Source organism: Pristis pectinata, chromosome 35, assembly GCF_009764475.1.
Source record: "Pristis pectinata isolate sPriPec2 chromosome 35, sPriPec2.1.pri, whole genome shotgun sequence".
Taxonomy (NCBI): Eukaryota; Metazoa; Chordata; class Chondrichthyes; order Rhinopristiformes; family Pristidae; genus Pristis; species Pristis pectinata.
Window position 1 is genome coordinate 4,575,810 of NC_067439.1, and position 25,978 is coordinate 4,601,787.

Below are 25,978 nucleotides of genomic sequence, written 5' to 3' on the forward strand. Positions count from 1 at the left end.
GTTCCTGACCTGAAAGGTTGACTGCCTGCTTTTCTCCACAGATGCCACCTGGCCTGCTGAGTTGCTCCAGCATCAGTGATTTTCATTCAGGAAGCTTCCTAAATAGCCAATCCTTTTCCCACCAGAACATGCCTGATGGATTAGGAGTAGGGAAGTCAAAGAGAGGAAAGGGGCAGCAAGACATTTAGCTACCAGCATAGATAGTAAACTCAACGTATTTGGCATTGGGCAGTTTTAACTGGCCTTACATGCCTATAAGCAGGTCAAGAAGTACAAGATTTACCAAAGAACCAATGTTATGCCATGTAACACACATTAACTCAAATCTTCCGCCCATGTATGCATTCCAATTAAACCCACTCCTACATGGAGGGAGCCTCAATGCAAACTTCTTCCAGGAAACCCACTTGATTGGCAGGACCTAACCATTGTGATTAGCAAGCCCTGCCTACAGAAAGGTTTTGACAGCTGGTTAAGCCACATCCTCAGACTTGCAGACTGCCAAAAATAAAGTGTTTGTTACTATCATTGGCTTCCAAATATTCAAAGAAAAATATTTAACAATACTTAAAAGAATTTAATGAAATACCAAGAAAGCTAATTTAGTTACTCAAACAAGGCAAAGGACTTTACACTTGTAGCCACTCTTCTCCATTCAAATAGGTGGCCTTTTGCCAGCTTCGACCACAAATTACAGTGTAGTCATGGTCCTAACAAAGAAAATGTAGCAACCAATTCCCACACAACAAGCTTGCATAAAGAAAACTATAATAGAAGAAGTCAGATAATCTTTTTCAACAAAAGTGTTTGAGAGGGAAAATTACCCCAAGGGATAAACATTAGTCAGGGCACTGGGTTAACATTAGCAGATCTCCTGGTGAAGGTACCAGGAAGCTACAAGGAGTCCAACACTGAAGTACAGAGGTCCTATTAGCAGGATCAGTACTGCAGGTGTTCAGGACTTGTACTTTTGTGCATTCCTCACATGGGAGCCCAAACCTACGCACACATTCAAGAGTGAATGCCAGCAGTCCCGTACGAAACTGCTAGACCATTCCAGGAAATTAGACAACATAGAAAACCTACAGCACAATTCAGGCCCTTTGGCCCACAAAGCTGTGCCAAACATGTCCCTACCTTAGGGATTACTAAGCTTACCCAGAGCCCTCTATTTTTCTAAGCTCCATGTACCTATCCAAAAGTCTCTTAAAAGACCCTATCGTATCCACCTCCACCACCGTTGCCGGCAGCCCATTCCACGCACTCACCACTCTGAGTAAAAAAAACTTACCCCTGACATCTCCTTTATACCTACTCCCCAGCACCTTAAACCTGTTTCCTCTTGTGGCAACCATTTCAGCCCTGGGAAAAAAACCTCCAACTATCCACATGATCAGTGCCTCTCATCATCTTATACACCTCTATCAGGTCACCCCTCATCCTCCGTCAAAGCATTTCTTTTTTGCTTTTAAAAGTTAAATTGATATGCAACTACCAGAAGTATTTAATGAAATATTGGAAACACACATAATCAAACACAAATAACTTTCTACTTGTAGCCACTCCTCTCCATTGTTGAAGTTCAGAGTTTAGCTATTATCTACAGTACAACCGTGTGTCATTTTGAACGAGCACATTCAGCAAGGTCAATTTAGAGAAAGGAGATATTCTTCAAGGTATTTTCTGTTCTTGAAGCAATTCAAGGTACTTTCCAAATTTCTGTTCACTTCCTTTATATTTCTGTCCCATGACACAGCATCTGAAGTATGATTGATGAGAAGTGCACACCAGATGTACAGTACACATAACAAGCAAATCTCTCGTGGATCTGTTCATGCAAGATGAGAGGAAGCTGTCTTTTATAAGGTCAAACACATAACATTTATAGCTAATGTACATATTATTTAAAGTTAAATAAATAATGGGATCATACAGAGGTCAATTAAGAGGCCACTGCTGGTTAAGTAAATACAGGGAGACTGGAGACATTCTGTCTCTGGTATTTTGTGTTCTGGAGAACTACTTTTCCTCTTGCTAATTTTCTTTGAACTGCATGAAAGGACATCTTTGGCAGTGAGATCTGGCGGATGGGAATACATGCCTCAGAAGCTACTTCTGCAACACCATCATTAGGTATCACTCACAGCAGCCCCACCACTCTGTCAGTGGTCACAGGTTCAAGAGACTTGAGCACATAATCCAGGCTGCAAAATCTTGGTGCAATACCAAGCAAGAATTCTTTTAAGCATTAAAGCGAGATCCAAATGCCCTCAAGAGCTGCATATTAACGATTCCATGGAATGACTCTGTAGAGCAGGGAGTTAGCCTCAAACTCCTCGACCAGTGTTCATCCCTCAGTCAACATCACTAAAACCACTCATTGGGACTTTTAACGCATTGCTCTTTTTGGAAGTCTGCAATGTTAAAAGGGTTGTCATATTGGCCACAACAGTAACTATATAAAAAAACACCACAAAAATCCAGGCTGACACTTCCACGTAGTATTAAGATTGCTGCACTTTTGGCACAACCCTCCTACCAGAGATATCAACCCAGTGTCCCAGCTAACATTTATCCCTCACATACATCAAAACACTACCACTGAAATAGATCTGGTTGCTTCTTTGAGAGCTTGCTGCGTGCAAATTGACTGCTGCATTTTTCAATTTACAACTGTACTGCACTAATTCTTCAGCTGTAAAATGCTTTAAACATTCTTGCAACCCAACAACCACCACTTAACATCAAGAAAAGTGTAATGCAAATTATTCTAGTAATATTATTTCATCAGATATTTCTATATTTCACCCGACAGATCTACATTTTTCTAACCCCATTATTTAAATAAAAAGGGAAAGAGAAAACAGAACTAGCTTAGCATCAGTTGTAGGGAAGATGCTAGTCTATTATGAAGGGTGTGATTAAAAGACACGCAGTAAATATCAATGCGATTGACAAACTTAGCATGGATTTACGAAAGGGAAGTTGTGTTTGACAAACATACTGGGATTGTTTTTTTGAGAATGTAATTGGTGGAACAGACAAGGAAGAATCTGTGAATGTAGTGCAAAAGGCATCTGAAGAAGAAGTAGTTGCACACAAAAGAGGTTAGAGTGCAAAATTCAACCATATGGGATTGGGGCAATATACTGGGACAGAGTGAACATTGGTTGACAGACAAGAAATAGGAATAAATGGGACCTTCTCAGAGTGGCAAGGTGGGACCACAGGGTGCCAACTACTTTCAATATTTATCAATGATTTGGGGGAGGCAACTGATTGTAATATTTCTAAGTTTGCCAAAGACACAAATTAGGTGGGATTGTGAATTGTGAGGATGCAAAGAAGTTTTAAGGCAAGTTGAACAAGTGGACAAATACATGGCAGATACAGTATAACGTTAATAGATGTGAAACCATCACTTTGCTCCTATTTTTGTTTCTATCATACAATAGTTACAAAACTACTTGCATTTGTACAGCACTTTTAATGCAGCAAAAAAAGATTCCAAAGTAGTTCACACGGGATAAAAATCCCAAATCATTAAGTGCATTCATTGCTGTTGGGAATCATGGATAGGCAACAGATATTCTAGAGAACAATCCTACAGTCTTGTTCAGCTTTAGTCTAGTCAAATGTAAATTGCTAATGAAATTGGAGTGCGCTGCCATTATGTTTAAATGTACACACAGACTTAATTTAGTTCCTGGGGGAGAGAGCCAGTGTTCCTCTCAGAGAAAATAAGTCTTGCATAAATCATTTACTGCACATTTGAAACAAACGTTACCACATTAAAGTAACATTGATGTCTTTAAACACAGGATTATACCAGTCCCATAGGAACAATACTCCAGTTTCATAATATATTAAGCTATGCAGACTGGGGCACATTTCCTCTTTGCCGAGTCCCAGAAATGCTTCAGATTTTCCCGGGAATGTTGGACTGTCTGGGCACCGCAAATATGGCATTGCTGAACAGGGAGAGGGTTGGCAACATTCCTGTGTTACGGATGGAAAAGGAAAAATATACTCAAAGCTCTTATACTCAGGGGATCCATATGATCCACTGTTTCCAGAGGTAGGTAGGCTACAGTACATCTTAAGATGTTCTCATTTGGAATTTACACTGCATTAATATCAAAATAAGAATTGCATCCTATGCTTACATCAATTGATTCAATTCCCTAACCAGCAGGACATGAACAAACACAGAAAAGAAGGAAGTACCAGTGGGATTAGGACACCAATTTTATCTAGGGAAACATTTCTAATTGGTTGTCTGATTGCAAAGTCACAGAATCCAATTAAGACAAAAGCTATTAGTTTACAAATCTTACCAAACTCCTAATAATATTTAGAACAAAAACAAATCACAACTGTAAAATGTAGCAGTGTACTTTTCATGGATGACTCAGGAGGTGCAGAAGGATGCATCGTTAACCCAACAGACACCCAGGAGCTCTTAGTAAGCCTATCGTCTCTCCTGATGGGGGAACCTGTATTATTACAAATATCCCGATGCTTTCCCAGTAGGCTTTATGCATTTTATGTTAAATCTCCTCATGTGTGATTAGCAGGACAGAAGTTGATGTACAGCCAAGTTTTTGAGATAGAACTAATTTGTTCTTTTGTCTTGAAATGGAACATTTTGTAAACAGGACCTTATATCCACGCATGGAGCCACAGGAGATGGGCGAGGGCTTAAATCAATACTTTGTATTTGTCATGGAGAAGGACACAGAAGCTAGTGAGTTCAGGGAAGAGAACAGTGATATCATGAAGCATATTGACATTATGAAGGAGGAGATGTTGGCAGTCTTGACGCTCATAATAGGTGGCTAAGTTGCTGGGGTCTAACCAGTTGTATCCTAGGACGTTGTGGGCAGTAAGGGAGGAGATTGCTGGATCCCTGGCAGAGATTTAGCCAATGGGAAGGTACCAAAGACTGGATGGCGACTGATGTTGTGCCTTTATTTAAGGAGGGCTGCAAGGATAGGCCAGGGAATTACAGATTGGTGAGCCTTACATCAGTGTTGGGAAAGTTACTGGAAAGGATTCTGTGGGCAGGATGCATTTGGAAAGGCAAGGAGTGATTAGGGAAAGTGAGAATGGTTTTGTTTGTGGGAGATCACGTCTTACAAATTTGACAGTTTTTTTTGAGAGGGGACTAAAAGGATTGACGAGAGCAGGGCAGTGGACATTGCCTACCAGGATGTTAATAAGGCCTTTGTCAAGGTCCTGCTTGGTAGGCTTGTCCAGAAGGATAGAACACATGGGATTCAGGGTGATATAGCATATTGGAATCAAAGTTGGCTTGATGGTAGGAGGCAGAGGGTGGTAGTGGAAGGTTGCTTTTCAGATCGGAGACCTGAAACCCAGTGGTGTGCCGCACAGATCGAAGTTGGATCCTTTATTGTTTGTCACATATATTAAAGATTTGATAAGAGAATATCGGTGGCACGATTAGTAACTTTGCAGATGACACCAAAATTGGTATATAGGGAAGAGTGAAGAAGGTTGTCCAAGGTTACAACAGGATCTGGATCAACTGGGAAAGTGGACCAGAGAATGGCTGATGGAATTTAAATACAGACAAGTGTGAAATGATGCATTTTGCAGTTAAACCAGGCCAGGACATACAATGAACTGTAGACACCTTGGGGTACAAATGCATAGTTTCCTGAAAGTGGCAACACAGGTAGACAGAGTGATGATGATGATGTGTGGTGTGCTTGCCTTCATCAGCCAAGGCACTGAGTACAGGAGTTGGGATGTCACATTACAGTTGTACAAGTTGGGTATCAGCCTGCATGGAGTATTGTGCGCAGTTCTGGTCACCATGATATACGAAGAAGGCGAATACGCTAGAGGGCACAGAAAAGAAACACAGGAATGTTGCCTGGACTGGAGGGCTTGAGTTGAGTTACAAGAGGAGACTGGATAGGCTGAGACAGTTTTCCATGGAGTGAAGGAGACAGAGGAGTGACATGATAAGAGTTTACAAAATCATAAGGGGCAGAGATAGGGTAGATATTTACAGCCTTTTTCCAAGGGGAGTCTAAAACAAGAGTGCATAGGTTTAAAGAGAGTGAAAGACGCAAAGGAGATCTGCAGGACATGTTTTTCCACACAGAGGATGGTGGGTATACGGAAAGCCGACAGAAGAGGTGGCAGAGGCAGGTACAATTACAATATTTAAAAAGGCATTTGGACAGGTTCATAGATAGGAAAGGTTTACCCTAGTGGAAAACGTAGGGATATGAAGGTCAGTTGAATTGGGGCATGCTGTGATGGCTTCTGTAGTTGGATAACATGCTGGTGTTTGCGGTAGAAGCTTAATGGAGGTAAGGAATCCGTAAAATGCTTTGGATGTTTCGACAATGTTAAAAGTGCTGCATAAATGCAAGTTTTTGTTAATCCATTTCAAACTCGCCACGATGTGCAGGAGTTTCCCCGAACTGACAAGTATAACTTTAGGAAGTATACAATGTGTCTCCGGGCTACACAAGAAAAATTGTGCAATGGCAAACATTGAACTGGAGTGAAGACTGGAGGAGGCAGTTGGCCAACTGGAACAATTGGCATTGAACACAAATGTGTGTGTTGTTCATGATACACAAGCATGGCTGGTAAACAGAGCAAACATTTTGGGAACATCTATAATGAGCCCATGTATACACTTCCTATTGACTTAAGTCCCAAGTTTTTTTACTGACAGGATCACTCAATCATAGCACAACACAAGCAGCTGCATTATAGTGCAGGCATAGGAAATAACAACAAGAAATGTACAAGAATACAACTTTAAGATGGGACTGAATTGCACTGGTAACCTTGGTCACCTCATACTTCACCCTCTAATCCCGCCCCAGACAAGTAGCAAACTCAATTTCTCATACCCCTACAGACAATGCTGCCAACAAGGAAAGTTAAAGAATTCTGACAGTGGCCATCACAGGTCAGAGGATTGGGGAGGTTCACCCTCACACTCTCACCCCTGCAACCCATTCTCTTAACCTGAGAATCAGAAACACATGCGACCCTGTTAATCTGCAAACTTCATCTCAACTAACCTTTTCCATAGAAATTACTTTGCTTTTACTCAGAAGTTGCAGTGGATTCTCCAATCCAAGTACTTGTTACTGTAGTATTTAGTCTCACCTCCAACTCAATGGACAACAGTGTTGTCAACAGATAGCATGTGGTGGCAGGCTCTTTAGGCCATAAGCTTTGCTATGAACTCCCTTAAGTTTTACTCACAGTCAATACTCATCTTGTACATTTTCACCTGTAGTTGCTAGATATTAGTTCAGAACAGAAACAGCAACAAACTCTCCCCTTCCTAAACCATGCTTGCTCAGACAAATTACAAATTTGGTGTCCAGTCTCCCACAGACCACTCCTACAGCACCAGCTGACATCAGCAAACGTGGCAGAGCCCCATGCTTCTGAAATATCCTGGACAAAGTCTCCGATGATTCAGACATTTGGCATATATCCAACACACAGTTTGAGAATCAGGGATCAGTACAACAATAATGAACACAACAGGACAACCTGACTTGTTATTAATGGAGCTGAAGAGAATACATCGACAGTTATTCCCCACCCTTTAAAAGCTAGCTATATTCTCCAGTAACAGAATGACTTCAGTCAATGGCAGTCTTCTGTTCCCATTTTTCAAGTTAACAGCAAAATATTTGATAAATATGCAATCACAAACATTATGTTTAGATTATCAAACTAGAATCCTTCTGATTTAAAGAGTAGCAATGGTGTTGATGTAAAATTAGAGAAGATGCAGAAAATAGTGGTGAATGGTTGTTCTCTTCCCCAAATTAGAGGAAAGTGTTACAGGAATCCTCCAGTACATGGCATTAGGAGCAGTGCTGGACTAAACAAGTATTTAAACCAAACCACTTGGATTTGAGTATATAGAATTTTAAATCCATAGACATGAAATTCAGAAACAAATGTGAAGAACAGTAACAGACTTCAGGTGGATAGGCAGAGACTGCAAATAATATTTACACACTGAAGTGCAAAATGATACATTTTTGGCAGAAAGAATGAGAACTGACAGTACAAACAGTACAATTTTAAACTAGGTGTAGGAACAGAGAAACCTGAAGAACTGGTTGAAAAGCATGCAGCATTTGGCTTTATTAACCAAGGCATAAGCTACAAAATGTGATCCAGTTGTACTGAGACTTTGGCTGGAATATGGCACCAAAGCAAAATACTGCAGATGCTGGAAATCTCTTCTGATGGAAAGCCATCAACCCAAAATATTATCCATTTCCCATTGCACTGGCACTATCTGACCTGCTGAATATTTCCAGCATTGCTGGAACACTGCCTTAGACTGGAAGGAGAAGAGCATCAGAGATGAAGAACTTCAGGTATGTGGAGTGCCAGGAGAAGAGCAGAGGAGACAAGGGGAAATTGGAGGAGGAATTCAAGCTGTCAGGGATTTTAAATCAAATAAATAGATAAACTATTTTTAAATCAAGGCAAGACTCAGTTACCATTTACAAAATGAGGAATAGACAAAAGAACCAGAGATGGAGTGGGGAAAAAAAGTTATGTGATCTGAAATGAACTGGCTAAAAGGGTAGTGGAAGCAGATTAGACAATAACCTTCAAAAAGCACATTTAGATAAATACTAAAATAAAGTTTGACAGAATTACAGGGAAAGAGCAGTTGAATGAGACCAAGTGAATCAACCTGATCGTACGGAATGGTGGAACAGAGTTGAAGGACCAAATGACCTACTCATATCCTTATTTCTCTTTTTATTTCTATTCCTTTTACGGATTCGGGTGTTGCTGGCAAGGACAGCATTTATTGGTCAACCCCTCTTTGCCCTTGGTGAGCCAACTTCTTGAACTGCTGCAGTCCTTCTGGTGAAGGTACTACCACAGTTCTGTTGGGTGGTAAGCCAGGATTTAGGACCCAGTGACAATGAAGGACCAGTGATGTGCCTTCCAAATGAGGATGACGTCTTCTAATTGGATATCTTAACTAAAGAAAGAGTAGGCAGAGGCTCGGTGAAGACCTTCCTTTGGTGCTGTATCATTCTATGAAACCATGACGTGTGGAAAGCCCAAATCCAGATTCAGGTACTTAAGTCTAGAGCACAAGCATACCAGGGAGACCCAAGGAAACCTGGTTGTTGCCTTTATTGTGCAAATCAGCAAATGCACACAGAACCTAAAGAATAACTTTAAAACAAATGCGGATCTATAACAGATCCCAAACCTGAAGAGCCCACTACTGATAGGAGGTGCATAAAATGTGAAGTCAAACCCATCCCTTTGTTCTGACATTCACGTAATTCTCAGAAAGAAACATCCTCAATGAAAACAAGAAAGGCAGTGTCCAGTATTGTGTCAGTTTGTAAAATAACTGGATACGTAAGGGGTTAATAATGTACAGCTGTTATTGCTTCAACCATGGTGTGACTATAGTTATGACTGCAGGATATGCAGGTGCTTGGGAGTGCTTAAGGCATATCTTGTTTGGCTAAAAGTTTGTTGTAAGCAACTGCCCAAGTATGTGCAACTTTGCACGTAGGCATCTTTAGATTAAGTATAAAAAGGAGGGACACAAACATGTAAATCTTTGAGTGGGGATTAGTACAGAGCTCAGGTTACATGGTTTACTTTTTCTCTGTATCCCTCACTCCTGCTAGCGACTCCCACCAGTGTTAAATAATAAAGCACTAGTTGTACGCTCCTTGGTTCTGTTGTTGTCTACTTTATTACAGCGCGGGTCGACTTTCACAAGTTGAATGTGAGTACTGTTAGGAAGTGCAATGTACATGAAGTACCACGCGTATAAAGAATCAGTTTTTGAGTTCAATCCTAGTGTTAATACAGTGATTGATCAGGATAAAACAAGATTCAGGAAAGTGCAAAATAGATGAACAAACTGAATGAAGAGTATATAGCCAGCTTTAGTTCCTCCAGTGAAGAGTTGGAACAGACAGTTTCATTACTGTAAACCTGTATCACTTGGTGTATGTTGTACGAGGGGGCAAGATGAAGATGGGAAGCACATACGAAGCATTAATATTGGCATAGACCAGTTGAGCCAATGGTTTATAATATTGTGGTCTAGGTCAAGTGGTCACTTACAGCATCAGACAGGACCTCGCTCTTCGCTGGAAGACGTGAGCAATACGAACGTTGTGGCACCAGATCGCAGACAATCTCACGGAGCTGCACCGAGTCCAAATCAACGCTTCTTCACTCCACGTTTGTTGACACTGTGTGCAGTCCCATTCAATAAATTGGGCTCTGGGTACACAAGAAAACAGTTTTAGTTACAAAAGCAGTTTTGCCATTTCCCTACTGAGATGTCTTTCTGACCAAGTCAAACACCAGTTGAAGCAAAGCAGGACCACACATTCCATATCGTTTTCTTCCCCTTTGCCTCATACTCAGACATCCTTTTACAACCCAGCCTTTCACTGACAGTGGAGGTGACAAACTGATCTCTTTATTCCAAAAGGCACAAAAGAAAGAGAACATTTTCTGTACGAGTTCCCAGCATTTGAAGTTTTATTGGGAATTTGGGAGTGGGTAGGTGGTAGAGGAAGTGTGGAACAAAGAAACAATTTGGAGAAAAGGCTACAGAAGAGTCAGCATGTGGATTAACATTTCAACAGTTGTGCTGGGAACTCAGCTACCAAGAGGCTTTCAAATTTGTTGCGCAATTTAAAAAATACACAATAAAATGTAATTTTAAGCAGTTTATGGTGCAGTGACCTCTTTTGCTTGTACCATTGGTAACAATCTTGCTATGAGCTCATTAAGCTTCACAATGAGGAAGTTGGTGGTCAGAGGAATAAATCAAAGCTACGGTCTCCATACCTCAGCAAATCTAATACATTCTCTGTTTGTACTTGCACCACAGAATGTAAAAACTAATGAAGAGGAACAATTTCAAGAGGCCATACCTTATCCCCTATTGTACTTACATTCATCACAAATCAGTCAGTCATTCAGTTGGTCACTGACACTACCTATAAACCAACACACACATTAAATACAAGCAGCTTCTGTCAGCAAGTTTGAAGGGGAAGAGAAGGGTGCTTTCTGTTCAAAGTCCCCCCCATTCAATGTTAATAGCTCTGCATGATTCTTGGTAGGTTCTTTTCCATTCGGTTATGCGGATTGAGTAGGTTCAACGACGCATTACCACAAAACACGTCTTTCCTTTGTTTTTGAAAATAATTTGGGTTCTGTCAATTCACAATTCTCTCAATTCATTGATCACTTTGTAAAAGGTGGGATTTCCTGATATTTGACTTTACTTATTGGAAACATGATTCTGCACTCTTTTGCCCTGCTCATGCAAGTTAGTGACTGAAGACTCAAAAAGCTGTAGATGTTACAAATCAGATACCAAACCAGAAGAAACTGGAAATACTCATCAGGTCAGGCAGCATCTACCAGCCTGCAGAGCGTTTCCATCATTTTTTTGAAAATTTAAAACAATTCTCTTTCACGTAGAACAGTACAGGACCAGAACAGGCCCTTCAGCCCAGTGTCTGTGCTGACCATGATGCACAATGAAACTAATCCCATCTGCCTGCACGTGATCCATATCCCTCCCTTCCTTTCATATTCATGTGTCTGTCTAAATGAATACCAATACTTCACGTTAAAATGAAGGTTTAAATGACTACCAATCCTTCAGGGTGTCAGCCATTGGCTCAATGTGTAGCATTCTCAAGTCCAAGTCAGATGGCTGATAGGAGGTACCCAAGTGCAACATCTTTGCTGACACATCACAAAACTGAGGGGTGTTGCCTGCCTGAGACACCATCTTTCAGATGAGACTTGGCAGAGGATCCGGTGCTTCCCAGTCTCGATGCACAGGATCCTATGCCATGATTTCAAAGGGTAGAGCTGATATTAATTCTTCACCAAAGTAGATATCTGGTCATCACCACAATACTGACTATGGGATCTTGCTGTGCAAAGGTGGACTACTGTTTCTTACACTGCAACAAAAACAACTTTGAAAAGTAATTCACGGTCTATAAATTGGTTTGGAACAGAAATGGATGTACAAAGTGCTATAGAAATGCAAGTTTCTTTCCTCCTCCATATTCCCCACCAAGAAATGTAATTAAATGTAAGCTTACAGAATATTCAACCCCTCATTATTCTGATCAGATCTGAATACAGATTTGCAGTTACATGGGGGGAAGGGTACTGGGAGGGAGGGGATAAATCAAACAGAAAAAAGAGTCACAGAACAGTTGTACACAAATCTAGAATGCAAAAAGGGAAGTTTATTTACTGTAAACCAATTATTCTGGCTCTGTTGTTATGAAGTATGGATCTTGAGATTCACTTGTGCAGTACTTTGCACTAATTAAACCTTTGAAAAGAAAAATGCACAATCCAAAACAGAGCAGCCAATAAAATCAAAATGAAGAATCTCAAGAGTTACTGCAGCCAAGTATGTTCTGAATCACTATTTTGCAAGAGGTGTGATAAATATTAATGAAAATGAATTAACATGTACAAGCAAGCTCAGTGTGTGCTCCAAAGTGTTAATTCAAAAGCTGATACTTCACAAATAAATACAATTATGATCACAGCAGGACAAGTACCAACATGCACTGAATCTGGCTCCAAACTAGTTGACATATGCAATCATCCAGAGCTGACTACAATTTTTTTTAAGCAGCCACCCACACCCATAATTATTTCACTACTTTAACTAAGCTTTCCAAATGTGATAGAAAGGGGGGAGTTGGAGGGAAGTAAAAACTGTGCATCGCCCCAAATCCAACACAGGCTGGGGTGGGGAGAGCACGGTGTGCACAAATGATTTTATTTTCAAGGCTGTCAATTTGCATTTGTGGGAGATTGTCAAGTGATGTTAAGAAAAAACGTAAAGAACTCACAATGATATGGTGTCAAGTGGAGACAATGTTGTGTAGTTTGTCCTGTGGCTCTTCACTGCTAAGTGGCTACACTTTATAAACCAACTAATGATCATCAGATTATCACACATTGGGGCTATTACAAAAGAGTTTTGATTTATGTTGTCACTCTAATGGAGGCAAATGCCACAAGGCATCTCACATACATACAGCTGAAAATTAACACCAATACAGATTCAGTCAGGCGAGTGAAAGCTTGGGGGAAAAAAAACACGCAACGAAAGGAGCAGAGAAGGCAAGGTTGGGGGGCAGGTGGGATTGCAGGAAGGGTCTACAAAGGCCCTTTACCAGTCACCAGTTATGGGGGAAGGGGAAGTAGGTGATGACAGCTATATAAAAGCATGCAGATTTACCAAATATCACAATTGTGCAGTAGAGAATAGCCCCCCAACTTCTGTCCCACGTGCAACCTTAGTTGGCCTACTGAATCAGAAGGAGATCATGAACACGCAGCTTATTATTGTTAAATAAAATGCTGATCAGCTACCGCTGCACACATTATAGAACCCTGGCCATAATATCAGCCCTCGCACAATTTGCATTGTTGGACACTTGTGTGGGACCCCCACTAGGTGCCCTAAGAATCCAGGAAGAAACAAGCAGAAAATCTTAAGAAAACAGAAAAATAAAGACAATTCTGGCCTTTGCAGTCACAGCAGGAGGAGAGCAAGTTTGTACTGGGGTGGAAGAGAGTATTACACAGTAAGAATACAAGGTGGTCTCTGGCCCAAAACATCCAGGATTGGGACTAAAGGATTTATTTGTGGCTGCAAAAATTAGTGCTCCAATACTTGCAGCTTTGGATGGGGGATCCAGACATATTCATAGCCAAAACATTAAAAAGTGTTCTTATTTTGCAACCAACACTGGCAGTGAGTATTACTATGCTCAGGCATCAACCAAATCTATTAGATGACAACTGGACGGAGTCAGTCACTAAAAAAGCAGGCCACCAGCCAGGCCAGAATGTGTAAACTGGTAGATATGTAGTTAGCGAGTCTCCACTGCTCTCAATACACCTGTACACAACTCACCTTCATCCGACAGACGCTTGGCCAGTTGGTGTTCAGCCCATTTAATCACAGCCTTCAGGATATCATGTTCACTTGCCTACAAGGGACGAGGAGAACCATATCAACATCAGTTTCACATACACACATTTCTTTTCAACGTTATCCCCCCTACCTTCTTCTCCAAAAGTGAAGCAAGGTTCCAACAACACAAGTCATTAAGACTTTTACACCCTCAGTTTCACTTCAGTCTAAGCCAGAAAGTAGTCACATGCTGTTCATCAACCTAAATGGACAACCTTTGCATGCTCCAGGATGTCACATGTCAACAGACCAATGAGAACAACAACCAAGCCTAATCTCACCTTATCCCATAATGATTACCTCTTTATATAGATACAAACAGGCAGGGAATAAAGGTATATTAACCATCTGCAGGCAGATGGAATTAATTTCAATCGACATCACGGACTGAAGACATTGTTCTGATGAAGCCATATGGCACCTTTACTTTATAAAACTGGAGTATAATTGGGAGAAGTTATGCCACAGCTATGCAAAATCCGAGGCAGACAACACCTAAAGGACACAACTTCTGGGGAACGATAACAACATCCTTGAAGTGACTGCAGCAGAGATTTACCAGAATGATCCCTGGACTCCAAAGATTAAAGTAGGAGAGATTAGAAAAAGTAGGGTTGTAGGGCAGCACAGTGCCATAGCCTAATATACTGCCTTAGTTGCTAGAGATCTGGGTGACTGCATGGGTTTTTCCTCCCACATTCCAAAGATGTGTTGTTGGTAGGTTAATTGGCTGCTGTAAATTACCCCTAGTGCGTAAGCGAGTGGTAGAAACGGAGTAGATTTGATGAGAATGTAGGGATAATTAAAAAAAATTAATGTAGGATTAGTGTAAATGGGCGGTTTGACTGCTGGTGCAGACCAGTGGGCAAAGGGACAGTTTCCAATAATCTTTTCTAGGATTCTATTCTCAGGAATTGCAAAGACTAAGGGGTCATTTTTTTTTTGAAGCTCTCAAGATATTAAGTGGAATTACTTGGTAAATGGGGAGAAACTACCTCTACTGGTCAAAGGAGTTTAGGATTAGGAGGTCAGGTCAAAAAAAAGGCCTTTCAGCTGTGAAGTCAGGATATACATCTACATGGGCAGATGGGACCAGCTAGCTGGGCAACACAGTTGGCATGGATGAGTTGGGCTGAAGGGTCCGTTTCCATGCTGTATGACTCTCCACAAAAGTTCAATAAATTTGTGGAAGATAGTTCCATATTTTACAATGGATTCCAGGTCATTGTTAATTTTAAACCTGCTGGTGATAGATCTTTGTTAACCATAAGGTTTAAAAAGAATGCATGGAAAAAAAGAGAATATCAAGTAGGGAACAGCTTATTAGAGCTCTACTTGGGTACAGAACATTAAAACCCAACCACACTACTGCCAATACAACTAATGCAAGCCTGAGCAGTTACAATTTCTTTGACCCAACATCAACCTTAAACCTGGATGAAGTACTGAGTCAGGCAACGTAGCACAGCCTGACCCAAACATTCCTCAGAATGTACACTTAACCAGATCTGGACCCAACACAGTTGGGTCCCACAAGGCTTGGGTACAGATCACCCATTATCTTTGTGAATGACTGAACAGGCTTGTTTGGTTAAACAGCCTCCTCCTGTTCCATTTCAAACATTAAATTTCAAAGACCCAACACAGGCACAATGGGCTGAACAGCCTCCTTCTGTGCTGCATCATTCAAAGATTCTTTAATTCCACCACAATCCAGCCTTTCAGACAGGGATTTCAACTACCTTCAGCCTTGCTGAGTTTTGGAAGAATTCCTTTTACAGAAAAATAAACAGCTGAATCCCGCAACTGATTGCCACCCAGCGACCCCTACAGACAGAAGTCTGTCGAAAATAGTGGTTATTTTGTGCTGGAGTGGGCAAATGTTAAACGTGTCCCTTGGGGTCTGGGCTCCCTTTAGACTCAGCAAAAATGTATCACTTTGACAGCTAGAATTAAAACATTCCAAACTAATGATAGGGTTTCATAAATGCAGCACTTTAGGAGAGAAAAAATGTATTAAACTACTCTTCCCTCAGTGCTTTAGTCTAAAGTACTCTTTTGCTCAAAAGGGGATGGGGTTTAAAAAAAACATGTCAAAGAGATAAGTTTTGAAGGAAAGGTGCAGACAGCTTTACAATCCAATCCAAGGAGCGCGTGGCCCTCGTGTTTGTACATCTTTCTTACAAGGTTAGATTAAAAAACTTCTTCCAATAATTGTCATTTCCCCCAAAATAATTAAAACTACAAGACAGACATCTTTCCTTCAAATCTTTTTCCAATGCAAATTCTGCTAAATCTTGAAGGATAGAAAGAGGAAAGCTGGCTACAGCTGCCTTTATCACGATCACATTTAATGTGGGTATTCTGGCTTCTGAGATGAGGGCCTCCAAACCAAAGCAGACTTTTCAGATGCTGTCAGCCAAGAAGAATGCCAAATACTACAGCACTCTGAAGAGATCCAGCAAGTTTTCTCTGGTGCTGCCAATAGAATAGCTTTGCAGGTCAGTCTGCTGATGGGTGATTGCAAATGGAGCAAGAAGAAAGCAGCTGATGTCAACACTTAGCAATAAATGGATAGAGTGAACCAACTTTAAAATAAAGACTTCAGTGATCGGAATGAATGGCCTCAATTTATACCACATTTTTGATAAACATTTCCGATTTTGTACCCTGGCATCTAAATATATACCAATCTGTTGCATTTATTTAATGTAGTTCTCTTTGTTTGAAGATCAAATATGGGGTAAAGCAAATGAGCTGGATTAGGCCTCATTCCAGCTGTTCATGACAAATACAGATGGCTTCAAACAATAAAACAGAAATATGCCAAGATGATTTAGGACAGCAGCATTTTACACTTAGTTGCAAAAGGTTAGTGCTGAATACAGTTAGGCATTCAAAACAATATCTTTAAAACCAACTTTTGGTTCAAATGATTCACTGTAGAATTAGGCATTCTTCCCCCATTCTCCACACACACACCCCCACTGACTGAGCTGCTACGCATTTGTTGTATACTGTTAAAATGCATCAGGGCACAGAGGATTTGTAAACCCATAAGGCCAAGAACCACTTTATACCTCATGTAAATTAATTAATTGCCTTGCTTCAAAATGAATTTTCAGGATGTGACTATTACTGGCAAAGCCAGACTTAACTTTGCATCTCTGGAAAGGTCCATTTCATAAGGCACAAGGCACTTAGGCTCTGCACCCAAGTCAACAAGTCAAGAGCTGACGTAGTGAAAATGGATATGGTCTACCAGATCCAAGACACGCGATTGCAGAGAGAGAGTCACACCAGGCAAAATCTTTTGATCTGCCCAGCAGTCTAGGGCAGACCCTGCACAATACAAGATCCTGCTGTCTAACTTGTGAACTGAAGAGAAGTTACTGGTGTTCAAACACAATAGACGGTAGTTAAGACATTGCGGGACAGGAGTCATATATAGGCCAGACTAGTCATGGAGGAGACGTTTACTTTTCAAGTTAGATATCCAGTTACACACCACAGAAATACAACAGCTTCATGCTCATCATTACTGGTTCCAGCTTATTTTTTAAATGCCATATTGTAAAACAGAATTCAAATTGCCACACAGGTTGATAGGGTTGTTAAGGCAGCGTATGGTGTGTTGGCCTTCATTAGTCAGGGTACTGAGTTCAAGAGCCGCGAGGTGATGTTGCAGCTCTATAAAAAAAAACTCTGGTTATACCATATTTGGAGTATTCTGGTTGCCTCATTATAGAAAGGATGTGGAAGTTTTAGAGAGGGTGCAGAGGAGATTTACCAGGATGCTGCCAGGATTGGAGAGCATGTCTTATGAGGATAGGTTGAGCGAGCTAGGACTTTTCTCCTTGGAAGATGAGAGGTGACTTGATAGAGGTGTACAAGATAAGAGGCACAGATCAAGTGGACAGTTAGAGACTTTTTCCCCAGGGTGAAAATGGCTAAAACAAGGGGCATAATTTGGAGGAAGGTTATGGGGGATGTCAAAAGTTTTTTTTTTAAAAACGTATATAAACAGAGTGGTGGGTGCATGGAATGCACTGCTGTCAGAAGTGCTGGAGGCAGATACATTAGGGACATTTAAGAGACTCTTAGATAGGCACATGAATGATAGAAAAATGGACAGCTATGTGGAAGAGAAGGGTCAGATAAATCTCAGAGCAGGATAAAATGTCGGCACAACATCGTGGGCCAAAGGGCCTGTACTGTGCTGTAATGTTCTATGTCATAAATTCTCATACTATTGTGGTAGAATGCAATATTCTTGGACAATTAAACTCAATCTACGAAATGTTACTGCACCAATAATTCAAGGTGGGGAGGATAGCACAGTAGTAACGTTACTGCATTAATTAGATCTGTGCACAAATAAGATGCATCAGCCTGAAGTAACTTCAAAGCAGGCAAGGGTGGTGTAGCAATGCAACAATAACATTTAGACAAGTACTTTGTTCATCCAATTCAATAAGCAATGAAACAAATTTAAATCACCAAAAACAAAAATGGTAATTAAAAAACAAAGTCCTGGAAGCACAGGTTAAGCAGCATCTAGGAAAAGAGAAACGTGGTTAATGTTCTAGATAGAAGACCTGTTGAAGGGTCCCCGATCTGAAACATTAACTCCAATTGTTTCTCCACAGATGCTGTCTGACCTGCTGAGTATTTCCTGCATTTTATTTTTATTTTGGATTTCAGGCATCTGTGGGTTCTCTTTTTGCCTCCTTCCTGGATAAATATTGGGGAAAAAAAACACACCTGCTCTTTAAACAGGGCGATTTAAAACAGCATCACCAAATTAGCTTTAGGATCACTTTGAAGGACTCCCCCAGTGTTGCAGTGGATGTCATCTTACATTATGTGCTCAGACCTGGAGTGAATCCATTGCTGACTGGCATAGCTCCCAAAATGCAACCACTGAAGACAGCATGTACATTTAAATTTAACAAATGACAGCTTTGAGCAAAAGGGGCTGCAATGCTGTCGAGGGGCTTCTTGCAGAAGCAGGCTGCCTTTTCTACACATTTTCATGCTTGCCTTTCATTCAATGCCCACAAAGCTAAACGTTGGCCAGGCTGCAAAAGGACATCTGAAATAAAAACAGAAAATGCTGGAAACACTTGAGGTCAAGTAGCATCTGTGAAAAAAGAGAAAGTGAATGTTTCAGGTCAGTGACTCTTCAAAGATATAGGAAAGAAAAGGACAAGGGAGGAGGCCAGAGTAGGACTAAAATAAAGACTGTTCTGCATATCCCGCAAAAAGACAGGTGTGGCCTGTGCAAGTTTCCTCTTTCCTGGTTCTAAAGAAGGTTCTTTAGGACAGACACAGTAGTGTAGCGGTTAGCTTAACGCTTTACAGCACAAGCGACCCGGGTTCAATTCCAGCCGCTGTCCGTAAGGAGTTTGTACATTCTCCCGGTGTCTGTGTGGGTTTCCTCTGGGTGCTCCGGTTTCCTCCCACATTCCAAAGACGTACGGTTAGGAAATTGTGGGCATGCTATGTTTGAACTGGAAGCGTGACTACACTTGCAGGCAGCTCCCAGAATACTCTATGCAAAAGATGCATTTCACTGTGCGTTGCTATATACATGTGACTAACAAAGATATCTTATCTTGACCCAAAACAGTAACACTGTTTCTCTTCCTACAGATACTGCCGGACCTGCTGGGTGTTCCAGCATTTTCTTTTTGATTTATATAATTTCAAATCTCCAGCATTTGTAGTTTAAATTTTCATTTACTGCAAAAGTATTTGATCTTTATTCAAACCTTGAGCCAGGAAGTAAGCTTGAACATTTAGTTTCACATAATAGCCTTCAACGGCCAATAGCAGTTTGGGTTCCATTTGAACTCCAGCAATGTTCCTGGGTGAAGTTGGCAAAGAAGAAGTAATAAATTAATTAAAAAATCCACTTAAAATTATTGGATTAGAGGTCAGCCACAGTGCTGCATTCAATTCTGGGCAACACTCTTCAAGAAGACTTAAGGCTTGGGGAGTGTACAAGGAAAGATTTAAAGAGATAAAAGTCTGCAGTTACAGTGGCATGCAAAAGTTTGGGCACCCCGGTCAAAATTTCTGTTACTGTGAATAGCTAAGCAAGTAAAAGATGACCTGATTTCCAAAAGGCATGAAGTTAAAGATGACACATTTCTTTAATATTTTAAGCAAGATTACCTTTTTATTTCCATCTTTTACAGTTTCAAAATAACAACAAAGGAAAAGGGCCCAAAGCAAAAGTTTGGGCACCCTGCATGGTCAGTACTTAGTAACACCCCCAATGGCAAGTATCACAGCTTGTAAACACTTTCTGTAGCCAGCTAAGAGTCTTTCAATTCTTGTTTGGGTGATTTTCGCCCATTCTTCCTTGCAAAAGGCTTCTAGTTCTGAGAGATTCTTGGGCCGTCTTGCATGCACTGCTCTTTTGAGGTCTATCCACAGATTTTCGATGATGTTTAGTTTGGAGGACTGTGAGGGCCATGGCAAAACCTTCAGCTTGTGCCTCTTAAGGCAGTCCCTTGTGGATTTTGAGGTGTGTTTAGGATCGTTATCCTGTTGCAGAAGACATCCTCTTTTCATCTTCAATTTTTTTTTTGTTTACAGACGGTGTGATGTTTGCTTCCAGAATTTGCTGGTATTTCATTGAATTCATTTTTCCCTCTACCAGAGACGTTCCTCGTGCCACTGGCTGCAACACAAGCCCAAAGCATGATCGATCCACCCCCATGCTTAACAGTTGGAGAGGTGTTCTTTTCATGAAATTCTGCACCCTTTCTTCTCCAAACATACCTTTGCTCATTGCGGCTTCATCAAGTCCTGTTTCCAAAATGCATCAGGCTTGTTTAGATGTTCCTTTGCAAACTTCTGACACTGAATTTTGTGGTGAGGACGCAGGAAAGGTTTTCTTCTGATGACTCTTCCAGGAAGGTCATATCTGTGCAGGTGTCGCTGCACAGTAGAACAGTGCACCACCACTCCAGAGTCTGCTAAATCTTCCTGAACGTCCTTTGTAGTCAAACGGGGGTTTTGATTTGCCTTTCTAGCAATCCTACAAGCAGTTCTCTGGGAAAGTTTTCTTGGCCTTCCACACCTCAACTTGACCTCCACCGTTCCTGTTAACTGCCATTTCTTAATTACATTATGAACTAAGGAAACGGCTACCTGAAAACACTCCTTATAGCCTTCTCCTGCTTTGTGGGCATCATTTATTTTAATTTTCAGAGTGCTTGGCAACTGCTTCAAGGAACCCGTGGCTGCTGATTGTTGGGACAAGGTTTGAGGAGTCAGGGTATTTATAAAGCTTTGAAATTTGCATCACCTGGCCTTTCCTAACGAGACTGTGAACAAGCCATAGCCTTAACAAGCTAATGGTCTGAGGCCTTGGTAAAAGTTATCTGAGAGCTCAAAACTCTTGGAGTGCCCAAACTTTTTGCATGGTGCTCCTTTCCTTTTTTTCACTCTAAAATTGCACAAAACAAAAATAATATACTAATCTTGCTTAAAATGTTGAAAAGAATGTTTCATCTTTAACTTTATGGCTTTTGGAGATCAGTTCATCTTCTATTCACTAAACTATTCACAGTAACAGAAATTTTGACCGGGGTGCCCAAACTTTGGCATGCCACTGTACCTAGAGAGGTTAAAGGCATTATTCTCCTTAAAGCAGAGAACATTACACAAATATCTGACCAACAAGTTGAAAGTTATGAGGGCTTTCAAGAGAATGAATTAGAAAAATTACTTCCACTGCAGTGGGAGAGGTGGGGCGAGGTACCCAGGAAACAGGGATTAAAAGTAATTAAGCAAAGTGAACAAAAGGGGAGGTTGAGGGGAAAAGAAAAATTGCTTCAATCTGGAATGGTACTCCAACAGCCTTGATGGCAGTGCAAGTTCCAAAGGGAATTGTAAATTATACTTGGGAAGGAGGGGATCATGGTGAAAGGAAAAAGAAATGGGATCAGTTGGGTAAAGCTTTCAAAGAGCTAGCACAAGCATGATGGACCAAAAAGACATTTGTACTTATAAATTTCCATGATATCCATATTTCAACCTTCTGGTACCCAATAAAGACCAGAATATAGATCAACCTTGTTATACACAACACACAGACGTGGACCAAGTTTGTAAGGACAAAATCTACAAAGATTTGTAGAGAAAAAAAATCAATAATTGAACAAACACTGTTCAGGCCTATCATTTTCCATTAACAAATCCCTCAAATACACAAGCCGTTCCAGCTGAAACTCATTAACTGCAGACCGAAGCCAGTACCTGCAGGTAGTCCGACTGGATGGCTGCCATCAGGTGCTCCTTACTGAGCTCAAAGAGAATGTCTGAAGCAACGATGTTACTGAACTCCTCACAGAGGAAATGCAGCATCTGCCGATGGACCCACTTGGATCCATATGGTTGAGAACTCCACTTCAGGATAGTAACTAACGAGTCCAGTGTAATGCTCTCAACAATCAGGTCTTCACAGCCTGTACAAGAAATTAAGTGAATTAGAATACAACAGCAGCAAAAAAAAACAACCATCTCCTTCATAGATGAATCTCAAGCCAATCTTTTTAAATCACAGATCCTAATCCCCCTCCATCAAGAACCACTCGATTTGACTCCCAAAACTATTTATGATCCTGCCAATGGCTTTCCCAGTTAGTGTTTCTTAACTCATTCATTGTTTGTTAAAAAGGTTTGCAGTACAGAAGCCATTCAAAACTAACCCATTTTAACTCTTAAGAGCATTTCACTCAAGTCCCATTTGCCCACCTTCCTTTACATTACTATTGTTTCCACCTTTTAGGAAAATAGTGGGATAGTCTGCAATTGTTCCACAGCGATCACCAGCCAATAGGGATCCTCCCTCCAACTGCCCACACCACATATGCATGCCAAGGAGGTGTCATGTCATATTTGTATCTTTAATTCAGCTGTCTAAGGCAAGCCACAATTTCCTTCTCAATTTGAGTTTTCCACCTTCGTTGCTTCACCTTTAGGTCCATTCCAAACTTTGTTCATAATGAATCTTAAAAATACCTCTGGCGTTTGAATCCACACCTCATTGAGATGGTGAGAGGAGATGACACAAAGTAGTATTCCAAATTAATTGTTTTCATGCTATTTGATATGCTTCTGCAGAAGTACCTCGAAGGACAATGTTGTGTGAAAATAGAAGCCCCATCCTCCTCAGGGCTTAGACCTCAAGACACCATGGATAATCTCATTCATGGCTTTCCACTGCATTGCCCTCTATGAAAAAAAACTCCCTTACTTCTCATGGTCATAAATGGCAGCACTGAGCAAGGCCCAGGTAAAATATGTTGTAATAAAACATTTTTATGGAATCAAATCTGCCAGAGGCCAGTGTTCTGCTCCCAAGGTTAGGATTCCAGGTCCAAATATTCCATAGCAAAGCTGAAAAATGCCCAATGGAATAACTTAACTCCTTAATAAAATAAACTTCATAACCAAAAAAAAAGTGCATTCAATGTGCATTTAGCTTTCTTTGGGTTTCTACAACCCAAGATACTTCACAGACCACATTCAATCAAAAACTGATACCAAGCCTGTTAAAGAAAGATTAGGGTAGGTGACTAAAAAAGTACAGAAAGGTGGTGTGGGGTGAGTTTTAAAAAGGCAATGTAAAAGGTCAAAGATTAAAAGAAAAAGGTTTAAAGGAAAGCAGAGAGAATAAGTAAGGGGATTTCCAAACCACAAAGCCTTAGCTACTAAAAAGGAACAGCCAGCAATAGTTGAGGAAGGAAATCAAGGATGTTGAGAAACTAAACTGGAGATTTCGGACAGTTGCTGATTGATGGAAAGATAGGGGACACCTTAAATATTTGATGCAGTCAAATCCAATCTGCATTCATAGAAGAGATTAGATAAAGATTTTGGCAGCTAACTCTAATTCATTAAGGCACAAGCAACCAAGTGAAATTTTAACATAAACAGACATTGGTAATGTACAGAAAATAATGAAGTACATCAGTGAAATGATCAGCCATCAGGTTTAAACCCTATTCGGGAGTGATCACTGGTAATTTGAATAAAATGCAATTGATTTTTAAGAAGTATTAAAGTCATGCACAAGCCCACAATTCTATTTGAACTTTTGCACATGACCAGACTTGATAAGCAAGCACTTTTATCCATCGCACATCAGCTCTTATCACAGAGTGAGAGAAGTTTAGGGAAGGCAACCACCCCGTCATCATAAAGCACAGAATAAACCTAGGCTTTCTCTTTCAGTCAGGGAAACTTACTGCATTGATGGATTATTGTTAGTTCTCATCTCAACCCATTTGGACTTCCAAGTCAATGAGTGTAATAAATTCTACTATCAATTTCAGTACCTGCAACTTTTTGAAAGACCCATGTAGTTTAACAAGCATTTTTGTCCCTTTTAAGATTGTGGTTGTGTAGTTTAGGTTCACTCCTATAACTGCTCCTCCAGCCTAATCTTTTAGAACAACCTCCATTAGTTTATCAATTAAGTTAATGCATCTGTTCTTTCCCATTTTAGATACAAGACTTGCATCAAGTGTTTCTAATAACAGTTATTACTCATATGCACTTGGCGTCCCACAACCAAAACTGAATTGGGATTGCCTCAAATCCACAGTGCTCACAATAAGTAAAGAATGGAAACTATTTACCTTAGTGAGGCTTTGAAACCATATTCCAGAATGAAAGAATTTTATTACTGACTTCGTCATCCAAGCCAAACAGGGTCCACTGGGTTTGAACGACATATGCACCATTTTAAAAAAATGAAACTTTTAAACAAAAGCTTTACAGGAAATAAAAAAGGCAAAAATCACAACTTCACTGAACCATGCAAAACAAGGGGCTGGCCATTTGGCCCATCAAGCCTTTGAAATTAGCATTAGAGCAATTAAAGGGACTGAAAACTTAACAAATCCCCTGAACCTGATGAACTGCACCCTCGGGTTTTGAATGAGGTGGCTACATGGACACTGGCAATCATCTCTGCAAGCTCCACAGATCAGAAGATAGCAAATGTCACCCAACTATACAGAAAGAAGAAATGAAAAACAAAACTAACAACCAATTAGCCCTACATCAGTACTAGGGAAAATACAAGAATCTAATTATTAAGTAGCAACAGGTATTTAAAAGATAATAATAGGATTCGGCAGAGGCAACATGGATTTTCGAAAAGGAAATCAGATTTTACAAGGCTGTAACTGGTACAATACATGAGGGGAACCAGATGTGGTTATGAAACAAAATGAGAGCACGTAGAATTGGGGGAAAAGAGGGGGCCAGTGCAAATACTGGTGCATACTGAAGACTGGTTCATGGACTGAATACAGTGGGAATACACAGATATTGTCAGGTTTGGAGGCTGTGAAGGGAATGCTGCTGCAGGAATCAGTGCAAGAACATCATCTATTGCCCAATCTGCAACAGTATCTTAGATATATTATACTTGGTCCATCCATCTGAGTTTACCAATGATACAAAGCTAGGTGGCAGTGTGGGCTACGAAGAGGATCCAGAGGGGTGTCAGAGGGATATGGATAGGGTAAGTGAATGAGCGAGGATATGGCCCATGGAATACAATATAGAAAAATAGGAGGTCGTTCACTTTGGTAGAGAGGAAAAAAAAGCACTGTACTTTTCAAATGTTGGAAGATGTTGGTGTTCAAAGGAACTTTGGTGTCTTGGTACACAAATCAGTTAAGGCTAACTTGCAAGAAGAGTGAACAAGGGAAACAGCCCATTGGCCTTTATTGCGAGAGGACGAGGACAAGAGCAGTAGCGCCTTGCTTCAGTTATACAGGGCCCTGGTGAGACCACACCTGGAACATGGTGCACAAATCTGTTCTCCTGACCTTAGGAAAGATGTACTGGGAAAGCAACCAAAAAAATCCAGCAGATTGATTC

General features: G+C 40.7%; 1 protein-coding gene across 1 annotated transcript in view; it reads right to left on the reverse strand.

Moving 5' to 3' along the window:
- LOC127586294 (BTB/POZ domain-containing protein 7-like) overlaps nucleotides 1–25,978 on the reverse strand; it is a 57,246-nt gene that overhangs the window by 13,940 nt on the left and 17,328 nt on the right. The window contains 4 exon segments of the mRNA XM_052044111.1: nucleotides 10,141–10,242; nucleotides 10,244–10,302; nucleotides 14,003–14,078; nucleotides 22,337–22,545. Of these exon segments, the coding sequence (XP_051900071.1) occupies nucleotides 10,141–10,242; nucleotides 10,244–10,302; nucleotides 14,003–14,078; nucleotides 22,337–22,545 (446 nt within the window).